The sequence below is a fragment of the Xiphophorus hellerii genome, chromosome 8 (assembly GCF_003331165.1).
Source record: "Xiphophorus hellerii strain 12219 chromosome 8, Xiphophorus_hellerii-4.1, whole genome shotgun sequence".
Taxonomy (NCBI): Eukaryota; Metazoa; Chordata; class Actinopteri; order Cyprinodontiformes; family Poeciliidae; genus Xiphophorus; species Xiphophorus hellerii.
This window is the reverse complement of record NC_045679.1, coordinates 18,928,947-18,947,904: the sequence shown is the minus strand read 5'-3', so window position 1 is coordinate 18,947,904 and position 18,958 is coordinate 18,928,947. Positions and strand designations below refer to the sequence as shown.

Genomic DNA, 18,958 nt, shown 5'->3' with positions numbered 1-18,958 from the left:
CCTGCTCCAACACACCTGAATCAAATGAATGGCTTGTTACCAGGCCTGTTTAGAGCTGATCCTGGTCTGTTGGAGTAAGGATGCTTCTAAAAGTTGCAGGATGGTATGTCTCGAGGACTGGACTTGAGCACCCCTGCTCTAGAAGATTCCAACGAGCAAAATTTTCATTTACTATAAATATTTTCTTCAAAGTAAACCAAAATGCTTTTTAGCAATCATTTTAAATTAGCTGATACCAGAACTTATGGCAACTCTTTTTACAGAAGTTCTTGATTTTTAAGTTTTTCTTTGCCAATAACCAACCGAGTATCTCTGCTGCTTTAGGGCAGTGGTCCCCAACCTTTTTATTACCGCGGACCAGTCAAGACTTGGCAATTTTGGAAGGAACCGTCAGATGCATGTTCTTCTGCATGTTGGTGTTCCCGCTTAAGCCTTTTTCTTTTTTGCCCCGATTTTCCCTTTACGGCAATCTTACAACGTCCTGCAGTGTGTGGTGTGTTACATGGTGGTGTGTCAACATTGTCTTGGCCCGATTATCGCAGCCTGTGGGGTTTTCCTTGACTGGGAGTGAGAATGCAGCCTGTTGAATGTGACAGGTAGCCAATCAGAAAGCACGGTGACATAAGAACGGAAGGGAATCCCAAACAGCTGACATTACTACATATAAAGGTCATTTTTATATATGTGCATTATATGTGGTTATGTTTATTCAGTTAAAAATGTTAACTGCGAAAAAACAACTCACCTCCAAATCATAGTGCAGCAAATAGAGCGGATTTTATCAAACTCCTTTTCTTTTTCTTGTTACGTGTTTTATCGCTTAGAATGAGTCCACAAACTATCACTACTGCTTATACATCGTCATCTGTGTTTGATTATTCTAAATTCACGTATGTAGGGGGTTTTACTGGATTTTTTTCTGGAATCGGGATGTTCGTGAATGGAATCGGTTGATCTTTCAAATTGTCTCTGAAGCTTGCTTGAAAAATTATATTCTTTGTCTGTTTTCCGTGGACACTTACCACCAACAAATCACAAATGGAACATATTATGAGCCATGTCTAAGACTTTCTCCAACTGTGATAACCACAGTTTGAAACATTATCCTAAAATGGACAAATAATAGTAACAGTAATGACCCTTACCAGCTTACCAAAACTACACGAAGGACGCATTGACTATTCAGGACGTCACAACAGGGCAAAGTTCAGTATCTAAAGCATTAAAGGCCGTCTTTGCCTGAGTTAAGGTCAGGGTTTTATTATTCTCTGACATTAGGATATTACATGCGTGAATAATTGCAAGGAATTTCAATTACTTACAGTCCCTTCTAAATTCAGCTGTTTTCTAGTAAAAAGTCAAGTGCTTTTCATGGTCCCTTCTGTAGTTAATATATAACAGTGATATTTGGCCTTTTTTTGTTATGAAGCGTGGTTTACATTAGTATCATATGGAAGTGCTCATGGTGGTTTACTTTGACAGACAACTTTCCTCTGAATAATTTCCTGAAGAATCAGTTTCAAAAACATCAAAAATAGCCTGCGCGTGCCTGTAATAAATGCAGCTTCTTTTTTTTTACACAGCAGTGAGAGCTTCTTAACTTAAACAGAGAGAATGATAGATTTAATGTGGTAAGGTTTATGATGTTTAATACATCAGTAGAAGAAATTACAGTCATATTTGATTTGTTTGAAATGGGAACTCCAATTGTGAAATAGCTTCAGAGGTAGAGTCATGACCTGCTCCTTTGATTCAGGCTGGGAGGGTAAAGGCATTTTTGACTCCAAAGTGAGGTCTGTAGTTTTAAATAAAAACTACACAATGTCCTCCTTTAACATTACCATTCTGATCACGTTTACCGAAGCATATTCTTGTAACAAACATTTTAGAAACATTCAGCCTTTTACTTTGAGTATGTTTATTCAATGGGGGGAGAAAATCCTGCTTCAAACTTTTTTTTATCATATACCACCATTTTTGCTAGCACTGTTTTTAATAACTAATAAGTCTCTTTTTTCCCAATAGACAGCACATATCCTTTTTTATGACAGTCTGTAAGGTTATTAGTCTGAATTTTGACCATTTTTCTTTTTTCTGCATCCTTTTAAATGCAAATTGTTTTCTTGTTATATAATCCAAGTACACTTGAAATTCAGGATTTACTGGATTTACTGGTAGAGAGCCCATTTCATGCTTCTATGTCATATAAAGTAAATTTTAATATGCACTCCAAGGAGTGCCCAGCACTGCTTTGAATAACGTTTTTAATCTCAATGGATTTTTATTTTGGTAAAATAAAGGTTATATGAAAAAGGAGACTCATTCATCACAATAGAAGTATATTTTGAAGTTAACAATCTGTAAACAAGTCTTAAACATAGTTTTCATTATGCCCATATTTCCCTGACTGTAAGCTGAAAATCATCATAGTCAGCAGAAAAAAGCTTGAAAACATAGGTCTGTTTGTAATCACTGCTGAAAAAAATCAAATTTATTGAATATGACCATGATATTGCAAGTTTTCCACTTAATATAGCAGCAAAACAGCCCATGATATTCACTCTTGCCATCATGCTTGATAATTGTATGATGCCTGAAATGGTGCTAGTTGAATGTCAGATAGAACATGATGCACACATTCTAAAAGTGATTTTTTTTATTTTTTTTATCAGTTCACACAACATATTTTGGAAAGTTTTGGCGATCGGTAAGATGTGCCTTACATATAGGTCTTTGAGTCCTCTTTGGGCAGGAGTGTTTGGGTCTTAAAAATCTCATGGAGGCTGCGCTTGTCTCTTTCTTGTTGACGTAATGTTAGATGGCTAGACACTTCTGGGAAAGTACAAAATTATTCTGTGTTCTCTGTGTTTATGGAGTCGTAAAGTCTTATAAATGCTTTTTTAACCTTTTTCTAGACTTAATATATGTCAAGGACTTTATTGTGTTTTGCTCAATAAGACCTTTTAGCCTGCTTCATATTATCAGATGATTAGGCATTTACTGATTGTCTAGTCAGGCAGTAATCAGAGCTGGTGTGAGTAGTGAAATTAAATGTAATGACTAATATGTAATTTTACAATGCGGGCAATTACCTTTTCCCATAGGAACGGGTAGGCATGCACAGCATTTTTTCCATTAATAAAATAATCATTAAAAAGGTCCACCCTATATTTACTCAAGTTGTGTCCGATATTGAAATTCGTTTCAAATATGAAACATTTCCCCATGACAAAAAACAAAAAGAGAGAAAATCTGTAAGAAAGCAATTAGTTTTTTAAAAGCACTGTATGCCCATGGGAAACAGGAAGTCGGGGATTACTAATTTAAGTTTTCTAAACATATAGTTTATACTACATGTTTAGAAACTATAAAAAATGTTCTCCCTTTGTATGTTAATAATCTTAGCAAACAACACCAAGCAGTAGTTCCGTCATTATCCTTAGAGTTGACAGGAATCTGTGCAGACAACAACTGTATCAAGATTGTGTCGCATCTCTTGAGCTGGGTTCTTCCTATGGGTAAATCATACTCTGCCCTTTTAAGTTTCAAGAGAATGATTGCTCAAATTTTGTGGTAAACTTTGCATAAACAAGTTACAGCACTAGTTTTATTACTTGCTACTCTCTCTTTCTTTCTCTCTGTGAAGGTGTGAGATAAATGGGATTTGGAACTATCAAAATAAAGTGAGTGTGGATAAAAACCTTCATCTTCCTTCTGAGCTTTTTCTCTTCAGAGCTTTCTCCACTAATCTATGGAAAACTATCTCAGGTATGTCACCTCTGTGCCAGTTACCATTTATTTAAGCCTTTTTATGTGAGTTAATTATATATATTGTGCAACTTGTCAGCCTATGTTGTTTGCTACTTTGCTGTAAACCACATTGCTTACACTTAAATGTGAAAATCAGAATCTTTAACCCTTAGTGAAAAAAAAAGAGGGAACTTCTCAAAATGTTGAACTTTACATTTATTGGATGAGTAACCACAACTGTGTGGTTTCAGGGAAACCCCAGCAATAAAATGTATTGTTTCACACTCAGCACATTTTTTGCTATGATTTTCACTCACCGAGTCCTTATGTTACCATTGTGTCTGGAGAGAGGAAATTAAAGCAAAAGGGCAGGAGAAAAATAGGTTTTAAATTAATAACAATAAATTGAGCTGGAAAATTAAACTACTTTAAACCATAATTTCTGTTTTTCCATGAAGAGCCTTGTCTTGGGTTGTTCTATCAGGTCTGTGTGTCTGTAATGGTTAGTAAAATGTCTTTTGTGGGTAGTTCAAATAGTCATTAACAAGTGAGTTACAGTAATGATTGATCAAATGGGAAAGTGCTAATTTCTCTGAGTGCACGTTGTTCTTATTTCTCTCTAAGAACAGTGTGCACTCAGAGAAATTTCCTAAAACAGTTCATTATCAAAGGAGAAGCAAGGTTTTATGCGACAAGAACATGTTGGCCTTCATCAGGTAAAAGATTAAACAGTTTGTTTTTTTGGGGGAAGGTTTCAGTTTAGCCCACCATTTATTTCCAAATTATCTTTGTAGTTAATGCCCCCTTTATTCACATCACTTGATTTTAAGTCTGTAAAACAAAGTGATGTTTATTTGACATTAAAGTTTTTAAAACTCTGTATAAAACTTCTTTAAATATTTGTATAAGATGTTTCTGATCCTGAAATGAAAGGAAACTTCTGACTTGACAACTGTTGATTAGACAGTGACTTATACTTTCCACTTAGAACATAAGCCACAAATGGTCATTATAGAAACTGCTTATGTGCTGTGTGAAAGTGGATTTACTGGAGGTTTATTGTGGAAAGTAAATGAGCACAAACAAAGATTTGTGGGGCAAAGCCCATTTGAGAGATGCGGACTACAAGAGCTACAATTGACACATTCCTTGTGATAAGCCACTCCAGAGCTTGACGAATCAGAATCGTTTTACCTGTAGAAAGGAGAAAAAGGACTGCACTGTTTCTCAGTCCAAAGTTTTCTTTTTAGATGAAAGTAAAGTTTACAGTTCATTTGGAAATCAAGATCCAATTGTATTGATAAAGATTGGAGAGGCACCAAATCCATAGTGCTTGAAGTCCAGTGTGAAGTTTTCACAGTGAGTGATGATTTGGGACACATGTTATCTGTCATCTTCTGTTGTTGGTCCACTGTGTTTTCTCAAGTCTAAATTCAGCACACTGGTCTACCATGTTCTGCTGACAGGCTTTGTAAAGATATAAAGATTTTATTTTATGGTAGGGTCAGGTGGTCAGGTATGAGAGTGCCTGACCACCTGACCTTGGTTTCCAACAATCTGACCTGACTTTAGGGGTCAGACAACAATATTCTAACTCCTCAGACAATAAGTGATATATGGTCAAGAGGAAGACAAGAGGCATCTGATTCAACAGCAGATAGGCTCAACTATCTATTTCAACTTAGATCAAATGTTCAATTCAGGACCTGCTTGTGTTTTATTCTGCAGTAGAATTATCAAGCAATTCTACTGCAACAAAGTTGTTTTCTTAGAGTAAAATTAATCATTTTGGTATGTCCAAAAGGTTGAGAAAGATTTGTTATTGTTCTTTCTATTCAGTTTCTATTTTAAAATTCTTAGAAACACACATATGTTTTAATGGTAGGTCTGTCAGCAGAGTTGTATTGACTTAAATCTTCACAGATGTCTTTTGAGACTTTACTCAGTAAGTCAGTTAATGTTTTGCATGCACAAATCTAATTTTGTTATCTTCTATTCAGTGAAAATTGTATTGCACTGTGACCCCATGTTGAGAATCACTGTTGGAGGATGTATTTTTGTGGAAGTTGTTAAACAACTGGGCTGACTTTCATCTCTACAGCAGGTTGCAGTTAGAATAGGCTAGCTTCACTAAACAGATATAAAATAATAATTTTCTTTGGAATCAAGTTTCGTCATATCACATGCCAAGACATATGTCTGTAATCATTACTGTAACATCACTGAAGATACCAACACTTGAAAGAGAATTTCAACTATCAGTTTGTTTTAGCAGAGACTTTAGCTATTTTTCTAAAGGTCTGCTTACACCAAAAACATCACATAGTAAAATCCTTTATCCATTTCTGAGTGATGTATTTTTAGCTGAGCAGATGACCTTTCCAAGGTTTTTAGAGTCTGGAGTTTTGGGACACGCAAAGGTATTCAGGCATTCAGACAACGTATTCACTGTGCTGAGTCTTTTTTGTCAAGGGACTGTTTCTTTGGATTCTTCACTGGCAGCTGTGTCTCTGCAAATGTGATGTTGATATGTTTAACTCTGGAATCACAGATGTGTTGCTCAACTTTATCTCCTGTTTATCTTGACAACCAATAAGTGACACAATGTTGACACTCTTTTGGCATGCAATTGAAGCTTTTGACTTGATCCATCAGATTTTGTGCTGTGAATTCCCAGAACAAGCATTCAAACCAAAAGGTTTTACAGGTCGTCATTGACTCTCGAATATGTGGTTTTGGATGTACTTTAATTGCATTTGTTTCACACATAGGTGTGAGGAATTTAATTCATCTGGGAAGTTAAGCATTGAACATTTTTTTTTGTCAGTTTCTTGTTTTTTATGGGAGTTTCTCATGAGTTTATAGTTTTGATAATTTCTTATGTGTTTTGTTTTATTTGTTTTGATTAAATAAGCCTTGTGTGTGTTTTATTTTAGATTTGTCTGTACTTAGTTACTTAAGATATATCATGATTTTAATTTCTCTTGTTTGTAGATTTATGTTTTCCCAGCTCTACTGTTAGTATTTACTTCCTCTTGCTCCACTGTGTCTGCCTTCTCCTCTACCTTCTCAGCTGCACTCAGTAATGAGTCCTGGTCAATGGTCCAACAATCACACTCCTGATATTTAACTTCTTCTCTTTGTCTCACACCTTACTTATTTGTTTAATTTCCTCTATATTACCAGGTCTCTGTGTACCCTGGCTCTCTGTGTTCTCTCCCCAGTTTGTAAGTTGTGTTTTGTCTTGTTTAATAAAACTCTTTTCATTATTTACCTCTTGGATCCCAGCTTGCATTTTAGTCTACTTTAGACAAGCAACATAACTTTTCTGTCATGTAATTCTCACCAATGAAATCAATGCAAATAAGGATGTGTGTTACTGTAAGTGTAATAACATGAAATGATACAGAAAATAAGCATGAAACTCACAAAAAGCTGTTAAAAGGCATAGCAAGCCAAATAAATAGCTAAAAAGTCAAAGTCAAAAAAGTAGAATTGAAAAAGCAATCCTACTGCTTATCAGGCTAGTTACTTCTTAACTGATGGCCTATAAAAAGCTTTTTCATCATCATGTCACATAATCCAAATCCAATAGTGGGTGCAATCAAAGTGCTCTCTCAAGCACATTTATTGTTGCAAAGCCACAAGTTTGCAACCAATAAATCCTTCAAATGTTGCATTTGTAGGTCCAAAATCTGGAAGTTGAAAGCTTGTCTTGCAGAGGAATTTGAATAAAAGTCTTAAAGGCTGTCCAAGACCTAATGACCACTGACAGAGTTCTTCAGAAAGTCTTGGACTTGTGCAGTTTTTCCATTTAAACTAAGTAATTCACTCAGACGCAATGGCTTCTCTGAATAATATAGTTTGGCCAGATTAGATCAAAATCTAATTCTGTAATTTCTCAACTCCTGTTCAAAGGAGAAATTGCCCCATTCAACACACTATAAAGCACAAAGGGAAGTTTGGAGGTGGGTACATCATGATGTGGTTTGTTGTTCTGCATATGGTAATGGCAGATTCAATGTGATTAAAAAACGACTGGATGGAAAAAATGCTAATACGGTCCTCATCAGGATCTGAGGTCTGAAGGTAAAACCAGAGTGGATTTCTCAGCAAGATAATGAGCCCAAATGCACAGCCAAGTCAATTCTCAGTTGGTTTCAGAGAAGGAAATTAAAGCTACTTGTCAGTTACTCCAGAATGCAACGTAAAATACCACGGAAAGGCAGATTAATAGACCATATTATGCAATAGCAACACATCAAGTTTCTCCATACAGGTGGAATCTTGAAAAATATGGTTTTCAAAAAAAAGGACTTTTCTATGAAGTATTAAAAAAATATGATCATACTCTTATATTTTATTAGAAATATCTTAATTTATGGACTACAATGTTTTGATTTCTTTGTGTATGTGGATTATCAAGGTTGTTACTGACATCTGGAATGAATTTCATGTCACTGGCCTCATTAGAAATATATTCACCAGGAAAAACCTTGACATATTAAATTCATTTTCACCACAGTATATCTGGTTATTGTTCTTATTGTTTCCTTTATCACTTGTTTTAGTGTTTCATTTAGTTTGAACAGATGGGGACATGCATCAGTTTTTTTCTGTATATCATATCATACCCAGATGGTATTTTAGCAGTGCAGAACAGGCTGAGCAGCAGCTAAACTGTCACGTTAAATTTTATCTCAAGTGAAAAGTTCAAGGCAAAAAGTGGATTTCTCTGGCTCAAAGGGAAAAAATAAAAATACCTCCATTTGTTCTGTTATATAAGAGGAAATTCTGTCTCTCCTTGTATTTGCCTGAGCAACCGGCAATCTCTTAAGAAATCTTGTAGCTTATCAAGCAGCATCTAAAACGTACAAGGAATGTGGTTTAAAAATAGATAATAAATATTGTCAGACTGCTCTTTCTACTCTTTATCATTTCCTCATAACCACAATTGGCAATGGTTTGCTTCATCAATGTTAGGATTTGCAATACCTGCTATAATTTTTCATGTCATGTTGGCCGATTGCTAAATTGCCAACATTATTTCTGTCAACATGTAGCAAGTAATAATTCTCTCAATTGTATTTGTTTTATTTTATTAAGATAGATGGGGCACATGTTGTTCTTATATCCTTGCCAGGTCCACAGCGCTGTAACTTTTAAACAGATCTTTTCATTTGTGACAAAGTTTTAGGGTGCATGACTTTGTCAGTAATGGACAGACTGAATGTTCTATCAACATTTGGAAAATGCTGAAAAAGAACTTAGGCAGTCACTCTTGCTGAGGAAGCATCTGATTTTATTGATGGTTTTGTGCAAATATGCTGTTCATTTGAAGTTTTACATGACACTTAGCCAAAACCGATCTCAGTATCTTGCATGCAGAAAAAATGGCAATGCCATAAACCTTTGGAATAATTTAAAACAACACATAATAATAATAATTTAGAGTATGATGTGAACATTTTCTTTCAAATGGTTTGGATTTTGATTTGATAGATTATATTTTTTCATTCCATTTTAAAATTAATGGTATGAAAATTAATGGTAATTAAGCTAGCAAATAGTTTAATTTACATTAAAGCTATTTGCTAAGGCTCTCAGATCTTAGATGCATGGTTAGCTTGTGAAGTATTTATTGTAGCTCTTTTAGTGGAAAGCCATTTTAAATTTTCATATTTATTGCATTATTCTGCTTACATCTGGCTGCAGTTGGTTACAGCTGATGGAAAATACACTAATTTTTACCTAGAGATTCATAAATATTCAGAATAGTTTGGCCTTTCTGAGTAACTTGTTTTCAATTTCTCACATTTCACCGACTACAATGATAATTTGCTTTAACAAAGCCATATTATTGATGACTATCAGGAATTTGCACATACCGTGTTTTCCGCACTATAAGACGCACCACATTATAAGGCGCACCTTCAATGAATGGCCTATTTTAAAACTTTTTTCATATATAAGGCGCACCGCATTATAAGGCGCATAGAATAGACGCTACAGTAGAGGCTGGGGTTACGTTATGCATCCATTAGATGGAACTGTGCTAAAGGGAATGTCAACAAAATAGTCAGATAGGTCAGTCAAACTTTATTAATAGATTACAAACCAGCGTTCTGAAAACTCCGTTCATTCCCAAAATGATCAGCTGTTGCTTCCTCCACTTCCGCACCATTGATTCGTTCATGTTAAATTCAAGTTGGTGAACTGAAAACACTATTTGTTACAGAAAAATCATTTCCTAAGTACTTCATGGTGTTTTCTTTTAGATCCAGTGTAAAAACATTGATCTGGTGGAAACAGTTGTTAGAAGCTACAAAAAACATCGTCTGATGTGTGGAATGCAGACATGTTTTTGTGTATAAATGGCTACACCAATAAGCCTCTATGGGGATTGCTTGTGTTGTCTCACAGCTGTGTGTCTGTGTGTGAAATCTCTTAGATTTTTAATTCTTAGAAATAAGAACATGCTTGTCCAAATCGGTTCTGAACCTTTTCATCCAGATCTGATTTCTGCTTTAAATAAATTCAGTGGACTCCACCACTTTGAGTTGTGTGTCAGCAGGAATTACCAAGTTCTAGTTAAGACAAACTGGGGCCAGGCTGGTTCATCATGTTGTTTCAGAGTCTCTGTTTATAAGGTGATTAAAGTGCTTATGCTTCACCCCAGGCAACTGAGGTCAGACTAGGTTATGTCTAGATTTCAAGCGGCTGGTGTAAAGTGATCCGTGTCACTGGCAAAATGTAATAACCTTTAGGGTGAGAAAAGGCACAGGTGGCAAAACAAACAGATTTTCTGTGATGCTCTGAACACTGAACAAGTGCAGGGCTTTCTGTCTGAAAGTAAATGTCAGTCACAACATGCCCTTCCTGGGCGTGCAGATGTGTGACCTTGCAAACATGGCTCATTGATATTCTTGGAGAAAAGTGTCATGAAGGCATTTGGGAAATCTTGTTCTTTAACTTATGAATATGAATGAAGTCCACATGTGTTTTGCGTTTGTTTGCTCATTGGCATGAAGTTGATGAATAAACAGGATTTTATTTTTAGCTATTGTTCGCAAATGTTCAGAAGCTCTGGATATTACAGTTTGGTTTCTTTATTTATTTATTTTTTGTTTGTTTTTTTGTTTTTTCTGCTTTTGTTGTTGTGGTTCTGACATGAAATGTTTCTTAATTTTAACCCCCCAGTGTGATGTTTGGTTCATTGACTGCAAAAATATTGATACTGGTAAATATTTTACATTTTGTGACATGAAGACAGCAAATTTCTATTTTTTAATAGCAATCTTTTATGTAGTGGCAGTGCAGTGGTGCCATTCTCTTTTTGTATTTGGGTGATTGTTTGATTAACTTCTCCACAACTTTGTGCTGTCTTTATTCATTTGTTTTCATAGTGGTATTTGTTTTGTTCTCTAGCAAACATTTGAAGCTGTATCTATGTTGAGATTAAATTGCAGACAGACTATTTTTGCTGATTGATGACCTTTTGGTTTAGGCTAAAAGTAGCTACATAATTTTGCCCAACTTGACAAGTTTCTTGTTTGTGGTCTTTCTGTAGTGTATAAATTATATATTTTCAGGGTCCAGTAGTGTCTAATTAGTTGCTTGATGCACTGACCTTCACACCAGTTTTAATCATGCTGTTGTTTTACCGTCACATACATTTCATGTTGCTACTGTCTAATTTCTGTTTTAATTTAGACATAAGTGTGTGTCACATATGTGCAGAAGGTTAGCCAAAGGGTAATAGCAATTTAAAATTAAATCAATTATTGCCAATGGAAAGATCCAGCCTAATAAAATTAAAAGATAGTGTTATTATTGCATTAAAAAAGTTCTGCAATTTGCAAAGTAATCAAACCAATTTAAACTTGTCTTTGTAGTGATGTATTGAGAAACAACACAATCCTATAAGAACATCTCAAAGATACTATTTCTCTGAGTAATAATGTAATAAACACAAAGTCCAACAAAAATGTACTTCCCCCACAGATTTGGATCCAGTTTCCCTGGGATGCTTTTGTCTCTTTTGTGATCTTTTGGAACCGGATATAGATGTTTGTTTTCATCTTGATTTTTAAGCTAACCCTGTTTGTTTTTGCTAAGTTGATTATTTGCTAAAAGTGCATTCAGTCCTCAGGGGGATGATGCTGACTTAGAAAGAGTGGGTCACACATTCAAAGTCAACTCTGACTTGGGGTCCACATATATAATACTTTCTTACTGCTATTTGCTGAGCAATAATATTAAACACAGAACATGAAAAGCTAATGACTCCAGGGGTGTAAAGGTGAAATTTAAAAGCTGTTGAAAGTTTTGGCTCCGGTGATGTCACTGGGCATCGGAGCACTCAGCACTTTGGCTTGTTTAATTATCTTCCCTACAAATTACACATTCTGTCTTACTTATTCTTATGGGACATTATCTCTTTCAATTAAAATGATTGTTCAATTATTTATTTGATGTTATGTGACTTTGTCTGTGGTGCAATCATCTGGCAAGCATGTGTGGGTGTGAGTGAACCTCGACAATTTTCACCTTTTGAAATTAAAAAGTAAAAGTACATGACCTCCATCCACGCCATCATGTCAACATTTGTATTTGTTAAATAACAGCTCTACCGCCTTTATTCCTGCAGCTAATTCGCAGAAACGCAGTATTTTAATTACATTTAAATGTCTTCTTGTTGTAGACATAAAAATCTTAATGAATGGTGCTATTATCATTAGTGCTGTTGAATAAAGCTGCTTAGTATTACGGTTTATTCAAAGACTATCACTGCACTTTAATAGTAATGACTAGTGATGACTTCAGAGTCTGATTGGATTATTTTGTGATGTGTGTTAAAGCAGCACCTGTTAGCACTTTTCTGCTGGACTGAGTTCAAACAAAATTATTGAAGCTCCTGATGATATGACTCATGGTGATAAAATACTGCAATAAATGATTTAATGGAAAGAACTGATGGTAAGTAAAATATTTGACAAAGTAAAAAAAAACAACAACTTCTAATGAGAGTAAAGATTTCCGTATATGTTGTTTCTGTGTTTGATATGTCCAATGAAAATGTTTCAAACAAATGTTAATATCATGAAAAAAGACAAAGAGAGCAAATATAAACATTAGTTTCAGATGGTTAAGGTACATAATCTATCCACGCCAATCAAGCCCCTTTGCAAAAACCAAAAATTAAATGATTAACTACCTTTTTTGTTGTAGTTATCAAACCACACCCAGGTATGAACAATCCCCTAAACAAAAGTAGGCCAAAATATCTTAAGAAGCAGTGCATCATGCGACTCCTCAACAAACAAATTTAGTCTAAGAGCAGATTGACAATTGATCATTTCACATAAAATGCCCCCAAAAGATAATGTAATGATACATTAAAGTCCAATGACTGGACAAATCACCAAGGAATTCTCATTTTGGTCTCTCCTGGCTATGATTTCCTAATGGAGGAAAAATAACTATTGTTACTCAACACAGTTAGCTGTAACCACAAGTAAATAAGCACAAATTAGTATAATACAAGAAAATGTATAAATATACACGATCATATGGGCAGATTTGAAGGAAGTGCTTATCCTAATTAATTATTTTGATTGAATCACATCCTTTCTTAAAGTGCAGGAGAATATTGTCAATCCAGGCTGGTAAAAGAGCACAATAGCATAAAGACCTATAAGCATCAAAGCTGTTCACTCTTTCAATTCAAGCTTAATCTTCTTTTACCCTTTGTTGTAATCTCCAAGAATATTATTGGTGCTCACGGCTTTATACATATAAGGATCAATATAGGTTTCAACTGCATACCTTCTCGCTCAAGGAAAAGATCCTTTAGGCCACAATAATTATTCATTGTCATTCTACAATTGCTCAATTAAATGAAACATAATTACTCACCTGGAAATGTCAGATCATCAGCAGACAAGTAATTGGATCTGCTAATTTGTCATGATTGATGACAGTTTTATTTCTAGAGTTGGTGTTATGCCTGCTGAAAATTTAATCGGTGACAACCACTGTGCCAAACTAAACAAGCTGTCAATCTCGGTATGTTTTCACAGTATGGTATGTTTAATTTCTGTAACATGTGACAGGATAAAAAAAAGGCTCTGGTCTTAACACGACTACCTACTGAGCACCTTGTCAAATAAGGAGATCTGACACACAATTGATTTTATTCCCCCTTTTTTTAAGCAGAGAAATATGCTTAAAATTCTGTTTGCTGTCTCTTTGATCAGGCATTCACAACCCTGAGCTTTTAATGCAGAAGCTTACATGGATATTTTAATAGTCTCATCCCAGCACCAAGTGTCAGAAGTTGTAGGCTGAAAAAACTAAAGGTTATTTCATTTCTACTTTAATCTCCATCCCTCCATTTTCTAACACCCTTGTCCCTAGTGGGGTCAGGAAGGGTGCTGGAGCCTATCTCCAGCTAACGTTCCAGTCAGGTTACAGGGCAACACAGAAACAGACAGGACAAACAACCATACACACACACACACTCACACCTAGGGAGAATTTAGAGAGACCAATTAACCTAACAGTCATGTTTTTGGACTGTGGGAGGAAGCTGGTGTACCCGAAGAGAACCCACGCATGCACAGGGAGAACATGCAAACTCTGTGCAGAAAGACCCCGGGCCGGGAATCAAACAAAGGACCTTCTTGCTGCAAGGCAACAGTGCTACCAACTGCGCCACTGTGCAGCCTTACTTTAATCTCTGAGATTAAAAAATTACAAAACAAACACATGAAAACCAGCAGAAATGTGAATGGAACCATCAGGCACTGTTATGATAGTGCTTCTATTTTCTGTCTGGTCATATTTCTCTTTGTAAATATTTCCAGCAAAGTAAATTTGATATCTTACAGGAGGAAATGCTGCAAGGGCTTCAGGTTTGTAATGGGCCAGTGCATTCCTGAAGGTAGGAAAAACAGTTTGGATGTCACTTTTCAGGATCCTGCCAAAAATATCCTAAGTTTTTGGGTTTACTAGTGTCTGATCATTTTCAATATCATCTGTTACTTGTAATAAAGCTGTATTTTGTCACCCTATCATCCTTTTATTCTAGATTATGATGTGTGCGCTGGCGCCCCCTGTGAGCAGCAGTGTACAGACCATTTTGGCCGAGTAGTGTGTACTTGTTACTTAGGTTACAGTTATGACCGTGAACGCCACAGAAACCGGGAGAAGCCCTACTGTCTGGGTAAGACCTAACAATCCACAGCAAAAATAATAAAGGGGATATTCTTCAGGCGTTAAAAAATTCTCTGATGTTTGATGATACCAATGTGAACAGCAATGAACCAACCACTTAACTCTTACCGATACTGCAATACAAGCTGCCTGTTGTCTCTTAGTCAGGATGCTCTGAATCCAGACACAGTCTAGTGAATTTTGATATTAAATGCAGAGCTAAAATCAATGTGAATGATTCTGTAATATGTCTCATTATTGTCTAAATGACTGAAGACTTTGTGCACTGTGGTTTATAATGCATCCTTCTTGAGGCATTTTTGGAGATAAACAATCTGGTCAAATTTAGCAGTGGAGGAAGATTAACCATAATGTGGGGTTTAACAACTCTTAAAATATGTAATTGTAACAACAAGAGAGTGACACTGTAGTAGTCAAAAAGGCATGACTAGATCTTTGGATTTATTTATTTTTTTGCTATCCAATTTCTTGTAGAGGTTTTTGTATCACATCCAACTGTTTTACTTTGTGATAGTAAGGACTTGTTTTCTTATCTCAAGAATAAAGAATGTCTTTAAAAACATTGCTTCACTGTAACAAAATATTAAGTTGCCTAACATTAAACATCAACTCAGAGTTAATAAATTTATTTAATCTTATCTGTCCAATATTTGCTTAGTTTTGCATGAAAAACATTACAAATTGGGAAATATGTTACTGTTTCAAATGCTTTGAAATCCCGAGTTTTTTTTTTATATATGCCTTAAAGTTCAGAAATTCCTACTCTAATCAAACACTGTTCCCTAAATTTCAATATTTAAAAAAAATCTAAGTTGCTAAGTTAAAGTAATATACTTTCATAGCATTTTATTTTGCTGAATGCAAGCATGTTAAGTGGATGTACTTTAGACAACATTTTCTTTTCATTTGCTGGCTAACTCCATTCTTGCACTTCAACATGCAGACATTGATGAATGTGCCGACAAAAACATGAGCGCCTGCTCTCAGATCTGCATCAACACCGCAGGAAGCTTTAGGTGTGAGTGTGAGAAAGGCTATTTCCTAGAAGATGATGGGAAGACTTGCACCAAAGGGGAGAGAGGTGAGCATACACATCTTCTCATTATTCACATCAAACAGCAATGTGGAGAAGGCTCCACAGTGTTTTTGGAGGGCAATAGAGAAAGAGATGGGAGGGGGCACTACAAACATAGACACCTGGTAGTCATTAGACATCACTGCCTCTTGTGCATGTCAAAACAGTTCAGCCACCCAAACACGCGGCTGGCTCTTTGACTCCTGGTCTTCTCATTTTGCTGGATACATGTGAAGAAAACACAAAACGTCCAGGCGATAAAAACATCTTTTCTGCCCCAGATTTACTTGCCAATGAAGCAGTGAAGGCCTGCAGATTTGCTACTTCCTCCCAGGAGAGTGTCTTCCATTACCTACTATAACATTTCAGAACATGCTAAGCAGTACAAAAGTGTGGTGTGTGAAATTATGACCATGCCTCATGTCCTGCTGCTTCGTAATTTAGGGGAGAGAAATCACATTCAGACATTTGCACCCATCCATTGTACAGACAAACTCCGTCAGTTAAGATGAACAATGTTTATGCACCCAGTTAAGCAACAGCTTATGCTTGTCATGAGCTAAACTGAAATGTTAATTTTAACATGTGACCATTCTTCTGTCAAAGTTTTTATTTTGAATTAGTGTAGAGTAGCTACAGTCAGTGTTTGAGTTTCAGGAAGGTGGCAGCAGTGAAAAAACTGGGGTAAGAGTTTAAGACTGCAATTTTTCATCTTTATTCAGATCTTTCTAGATATTTTTAACTTCGTGAGTGAACTCATCTGGCTACATTTTCATGAAATGTTTTTTTTGTTATATATTTTTTATACATTATATGATTTTTCCGTGTCCATGTTTCCATGTCCAAGTAACTCAAGTACTTTTTTCCAATTTCCCAGCAGTTCATCTCTTTGAGAAATGTGATAATTTAATGAATGCTGGAACTTGCTCTGCCACATGTGAAGACTTCCTCCAGATCAAGATGGCAGTGCTGCAGCTTAAGCAGAAGGTATGGGACAACAGAAGAGAAACATTTGTCTGGCAAAAGTAAAAAATGGAGTCTACTTTTTTTTTCATCCAATACATCAGCACTTGTTTTGCAATACACTTTAGAGTCAGTAGCCAAAAAGTTCAGACAAAAATTACCTGTTAAGGATTTTGATTTAGCTGAAGCATACTCCCAACAGTATTGCAGAAATGACTGCAGGTACATATTAACAGCTCTCATGAGGTCCATTAATGCAGTTTATAACCTAATAAAAAGAAAACACTTTAAAAAATCCTTGGCGAATAGCAGGCTGATGCAGTGATCCTATAGATGAGTCGGGTGGAAGTTGATACAAAAGTCAGCTGTGGAGTTAACATGTCCATCTGTGTTACTACAGACGTCTGAACCTTTCTGAGCATGTGTCTGTCAGTAGCAGCGTTCAACACTCAGCACTGTAACATATGATGTATTGCTTCCAGCTGTGTGGTCTTTCCATGCTGCATATATACAGTTCAGCATATATTAAGAAAACATCATGAAAAATGTTGTCTTTGCTGATTACTATGTAAGTTTACAACATAAGCTGAAGGATATTATTATATGGTAATAATTACAGGGATGTTAGAATACACATTTTAAAACACCAGTTTGTTCACTCAAAGTCATCTGATTTCAGCGAGTAAGCCACAACTTCACCCACTTTGTGTGTATCATTGTGGGGAGCAATAAATGCACGTTTATTTCAATACTTTAAAATAACGTCCAAATGTTTTTTAATTTCGTGATTCAGCTTGTGTGTCTTTTTTCCACCATCCTTTTTCCTTCCAGTCAACTCTCCATGAGTATGTTTATATCAGGACTATGTGAACAGCCAGCTGATGCATCAGTGTTATGCAAGATTGATTTAATTAATATTTCTGAGAAACTGATTTTGTGTTTGTAGCTTTAACCCATGTTAATCAAAATGAACTTCAGGCATTTTATTTTGAATTGCCGGCAATTACCAAAGCAGAAGGCACAGTAGTGACACAATTTTCTAAAGAGTTCCAGTTAAAGTAAAGGTGTGGTGTAGGGTCAGATTAAGTAAGCCTTCTAGTGAAGGAGATATGATGTTAAGTAAATTCAAAAAGATATCCCTATAAGGATATATCTGTAATTTTTTTCTGTTTGTATTTGAATGCAAACTCACAGAAAACTTCAAAATCTTGCAGGAGTTCTGAATCCTAAAATAAACTCTTGCAGCATATCAAGATGTTCTACTTATTACCCAACTGGGACTGCCAAGTCTACAAGATGTTACACAGATCAAAGACAACCATTTCCAAGGATGCTGCTCACAATACAGAGTGGGGACTGTCCTGGTCATGCTGCATAATGCAGATGTGTTGCCTTGCCTCCATCTGTTTTGGTCATGGTTTGTTACGTGGTGCAGCTACAAGCTCCACTTTCATCTTTTGGCAGGGTTTATAGTTGTATCAAAGTTTTACATGATGTTATCTCTACAGTATATAATTTCCCTGTAATTTTTGAGGGTACAGACCTTTAATATGAAACATTTAAGGACAAAATGCACTTAATATAAGAAACAAATACCCCATCAAGGTATCGTATATTCCCTAATCAATTCTTACCAGCATTTATGTTTATTGTTCCGTCTCTTTTCTAAGATGGCCTTGCTGTCAAATAGTGCTGATGTCCCTGTGCAGATGACGAATGAGAAAATTATGACATCATCTGTATTTTTACCAGGACCTCCAGGTTCCCCAGGGCCTCCAGGTAAGAATGAATTTGTGTCCAATGTCCAAATGTACCCTGCATGTGGAAAGTACTTTGCATGCAGAAAAATCATTTGGAGCCATGCAAGGATGTCAGACTAATCTGTTCTGTAAATCCTAACATAAATGTGCAGCTGAGATAGTCTATGTCATG

General features: G+C 35.8%; 1 protein-coding gene across 2 annotated transcripts in view; it reads left to right on the top strand.

The window, feature by feature from the left end:
* The window catches only part of ccbe1 (collagen and calcium binding EGF domains 1), a 40,935-nt gene that overhangs the window by 10,977 nt on the left and 11,000 nt on the right, over positions 1–18,958 (top strand). Inside the window, exons 3-7 of one of the 2 annotated variants that reach the window (XM_032570726.1) lie at positions 14,643–14,695; positions 14,843–14,977; positions 15,932–16,069; positions 16,944–17,050; positions 18,697–18,805. In XM_032570726.1, coding sequence (XP_032426617.1) covers positions 14,643–14,695; positions 14,843–14,977; positions 15,932–16,069; positions 16,944–17,050; positions 18,697–18,805 — 542 coding nt within the window. Of the gene's footprint in view, positions 1–14,642; positions 14,696–14,842; positions 14,978–15,931; positions 16,070–16,940; positions 17,051–18,696; positions 18,806–18,958 lie in introns of both variants that reach the window. The other variant, XM_032570725.1, reaches the window with a different exon arrangement.